General features: G+C 42.2%; 1 protein-coding gene across 1 annotated transcript; it reads left to right on the top strand.

The window, feature by feature from the left end:
* Nucleotides 1-136: 136 nt before the first annotated feature.
* On the top strand, nt 137-4,090 carry THAP1 (THAP domain containing, apoptosis associated protein 1; the record flags this gene model as incomplete). The annotated part of the gene is made up of 2 exons (XM_010023797.1): nt 137-332; nt 3,632-4,090. Coding segments are annotated over 2 exons (655 nt in total), but the record flags the coding sequence as incomplete, so codon positions are not given.
* Between the last annotated feature and the right edge of the window lie 371 nt (nt 4,091-4,461).

Below are 4,461 nucleotides of genomic sequence, written 5' to 3'. Positions count from 1 at the left end.
GGGGTTCGGCTCCGAGGATGAGCCCGTCAGAGGGAAACCCAACTGATCGTGCGGTCAGTCACGGCAGCGCTCAGCTGTAACCCGACCCCCTGTGAACAAGCTTTCCCGTAAAGCTGAAGGTATTTCGTATTTGCAGGTTTCCTCTTACGAGACCTGATCTTTGCAAAAAATGGGAGGCTGCTGTTAAAAGGAAAAACTTCAAACCGACCAAGTACAGCAGCATTTGCTCAGAGCACTTCACTCCTGACTGCTTTAAAAGGGAATGCAACAACAAGCTTCTGAAAGAAAATGCCGTGCCCACGATATTTTGTTACACTGAACCTAGCGAAAAGGTAAACCCAAAGCACTCGTAGTTTACAGACACCGGAATGCTGTGTGTTGCGCGTATTCAGGGCCCGAAGTGGCAGAGCAGCGGGGAGAAGACTCTGGTTGTGAAGGATGCCGGCAGAGCGTGTGCAGCTGGAGGCACGTGGTGGGCTTGCGGTGGCCAGCAAGCCGCTGTTCTCATGTAAATGTAGGCTGTCCAAGGCTCTGGAGCTCTTAGAGCACCACAGTGACCTGCAGTAGCTCTGATCTGCTCTTGTGTGCCTATGCAGAAGCTTTGTGCTGAATTAAGTGGAACGGCAGCAGAGCAAGAAGGTACTGCCCTGTAGTTAAGTTGTTAATCTGTATTTTGGTGTATTTGGAGTTTTAGAGAGCCTTCAGTAATACTGGCAAATTGCACTGTAGTCTCCCATGCTTCCTGGTGGCTACTTCCAACACTGAAGAGATGATGGGCCTTAGATCTGAAACTAAACTGTCCTCTCTAAAGGGCTCTGTCCCCTGACTTCATGGAGTTAAAGTGAGGTACAAACAGAGGGGCAGAACAGTAGCTGTACCTGCTACCTGTCTGTGCTGAAACCATCCCTGCCTTGCCTTAAGAGTTACCTTGTGGTCACAAGCCAGACTGGTCCCTGACTTCTGTCTCTGAACTTCTGGCGGCAGTCTTCTGTGAGGTGTTTTGCTGCTAAAGCAACTTACCATAGATGCAAGTCAGTTATGAGTTCTTCCTTCTCGATGTGATAGCTGCAAAACAAGGATGGGAAAAGTTGATTCTTAGCTCCTACAGAGGACATAAAATATTCTATCTCTTGCCATTTTGACGTAGGGGAAGTGGCAAAGGAGAGAATGGGTATGGTAGGTTCAGGAGGTGGAAGACTAATGGGATGATGTGCACACAGGGAAATAGGGACTTTTGCTTGTTTGATTTTTTTTCTCTTTATATGCAATATTAGATTTGATGCAGAAATAAAAAAGGGAATGTGTTTGAAATATGACTGATGATAGAGAAGAGAATATAATCAGAAGGTATTTAAGGAAAGACAGACAATTTCCAGGTAAATATGGCTGTGTTTTTGCTTGGTTACACTTCCCTGTTATTGTGAGACTAACGTTTTCTGTGTTGCGTGTAAAATAGTTACAAAACTTTTTAGAGTCTGAAAGCTGAATGGGTTTATAGGGCGATCTGCAGAAGTGCAGTTGGTGCAGCAGGATTAGCAGTGAGCTGCGGTCCTCATTTCACTGTCATACCTGGACTACAAAGGCACAAAAGAGTGCCTTTTAATGATGGAGAAGGATTTAGTGCTATTCCTGTTTGTCTCACAGCACTTTTAAGCAAACTGCCACATATCTTCAAGAAATAATATCGTAATGAAGAATAACAGTGGCTGTTTTGGAATTGAATCCACAGATTTTGAAATACAGCTTTTTATCTTTTGTACTGTGTAATTTGAAATACTTTTTTTCTTTACTTATGTCTTAGGAGAACCATTTACTGTCTGTAAGGAGTAGTTAGAATTCACTTATGATGTGTCAGTGATACCAACGATCTGTTCTCCGTGACACGTTGTGACACTAGTAACATATTTATAGAGGTAGCATGTGCTGGATAAGCTGCAAACAGAAGTCTCTGTGTGAATTCAGCTGTCCAGCTGATTTTTGCTTGTGCTTCCAACAAGGGTGAGTTTGTCTTTGCCGATTACATCTTTGACTTGTATTTTTATTTTAGTAGAAAAGTTTGAAAGTGATAGCTGATAGGGTCAAACTCTTTAGAATATTATGCGTGGATTAGATAGGCACACTCTTAACAGCAGTTTCTTATAATTGAGAAATAAGTGTGATAGTCAGCTGGTTTTGTGTTTTTAAGTTATTAGTAATATTTGAGTACATATGAAACTTCCCTTCAATACCAGTCACAAAACTGCCTTCTCAGTTACTGTCTGCCAAGTGTTGTAGTTTGTACAAGAGGGATATCTGGACCTCCTGATATCAAGTATTATCTTGTTTGCATGTTAAGTCAAGGAAGGTCAAGTCATGACCTTCAAATCTGGTGAGCTTGATGTTTAGATGATGAACATTGACCCTGTCTTTAGGCTTACATGTGTAGTAATACTGTTGGCAACAGGTGGATAGCTAGAAAATTGGTTCAGTGCCTCTTTTACTGAGAATGTCTTAGGCTTTCTTTTGACAGGCATTATGCAAGCTCTTTTCTTTAAGTAGTGGGGTGGTTTTTAATCATCATGTGCACAGAAGCATTTCTGAATTATACTGCATTCCTTTGGGGCAGAACAAATCTGATTCTCTGCTCAGGCCTCTGCTCGAGTGGTGAGGGATCCATGTTGTTCTGAACCATGCAAGTGAACCTATCAAGAGCAGTATGATAAAGACTGCAGTTTCGTGTGGCATCAAGCCAATCGATATACTGCTGCTGCCAAAAGGGAGAATCGTGCTTCTCCCTTCTCCATCCCATCTGCCAGCCATGCAGTCCTGTTTCTCACTCCTGCCATACACCAGCGCAGGTGTAGGTCATACCTTGTGTTGCGTTGTTTTGATTTTTAATAAAGAACTGAAGATTTTTGCAGTGGTGGTGGAAAAGCAAATAGCTTTCTGTCATCTTAGCAACTTACTGTGTTTGAGGAGAGAGTAAATATGAGGGCTGGAAGGGATGATTTGCTGTTGAAGAGCTGTTTATTTTGGCTCATCATGTCTCTTGAAACCAAACCCTTATGCTGCAGCCTGAAACCCGTGACACAGTCCCTTCCAGTTGTTGAGAAGCAGGCCTTGCTGTGTATACCCCTCTGCTCTGCCCCTTAAGTAGGTGATCCTTATTCCACCTCAGCAGAAGATTATCTGCTTCTGCTGCACTTTGAAGTCAGCCGATAGCTTCAAAGTATATAATGGAAAGATGCAGCAGAAAGAAGGAGGGACTAAGGGGAATAGGACGGCAGTTATGAGTTACTCCTTTTGATGGAACAGCAGCCTGCGTTTTTGCTTCTTAGCTTATCGTGGATATGTATTTGACCTAAGTCTCCAAGTTATAGTAATTGCTATGTTCTTCAGTTCTTGATTATTTGAGGCTTCAAGGACTTGAGTATGAGAGCCATGCAAATGAAGCTGCTTATAAATATCTTCAGTTTTGAAGCCAGACAAAACAGGCCCAGAACTGTTTGTCAATTTTGAAAATACAAGCTTTGAAACTTACTTAATTTCAGTCCTGGTTGTTTATGTTATTCTGGGGCTGTAGGAAGGGAGCTGTGTTTTGAGCAATGTTAAGCATGAAAATGTACTTTTTTTTTTTTCTTCTTGTTCCTAGCCTGAAGAATTTGCAGAACAGCCAGAAGATCCACTACCGCCTCCCCCACTGCCGCCGCCGCCGCCACCACCTCCACCACCAGCAGCTCCAGTATTACCACCATCTCCATCAACTCCTTCTTTTCATCTGTCTCAGATAGATGCCAGATTAGTCGATCCAAGTATTGGATTATTGATGCCTCCTCTCCAGACCCCTAGCAACCTTGCTGTTTTCTGTGATCACAACTATACCGTAGAGGATACAGTTCATCAACGAAAACGAATTCAGCAGCTGGAGGAGCAAGTTGAGAAACTGCGGAAGAAGCTCAAGACAGTGCAGCAGCGATGCCGGCGTCAGGAAAAACAAATTGAAAAACTGAGAGAGGTTGTTCAGTTTCAGAAAGAAAAAGACATATTGGCAGGAAAAGGCTACGTGATTCTACCCAATGACTATTTTGAAGTTGTAGAAGTACCTGCCTAGAAGTCATGAACATCAATTTTAACTTTGCTAGGCCAAGAAATTTAGTTTGAAAACTAAATGCTCTCTAATTCTGTGCACAAGACTCTCCAGAATTCTAAGACAGTAAATATGCAGTCATACAAATGAGATTACAGTTGTTCTTCGTGGTCATTTCAGTTTGATACACTTCGAAAGTGCAAGCATCTCAGAATTAGAATGTGCATTTAGTTTGCAAAATCTGAATTGCTTTACAGAAGGAAAGGATGCAATGGTGAATACATTTAAACCCAGGGTTTTGATTTGTGTTCTTGCTTTGTTTTGTTTTTGGTTTTATGTTTTGTTTGGGTTTGTTTGTTTGTTTGTTTTTTTACAGCGACTGTCTTATGCTTACA

Source organism: Nestor notabilis, unplaced genomic scaffold (assembly GCF_000696875.1).
Source record: "Nestor notabilis isolate BGI_N333 unplaced genomic scaffold, ASM69687v1 scaffold28851, whole genome shotgun sequence".
In the NCBI taxonomy this organism is placed as follows: domain Eukaryota; kingdom Metazoa; phylum Chordata; class Aves; order Psittaciformes; family Psittacidae; genus Nestor; species Nestor notabilis.
The sequence above is the reverse complement of the archived record's forward strand: the minus strand, read 5'-3'. Positions and strand labels throughout refer to the sequence as shown.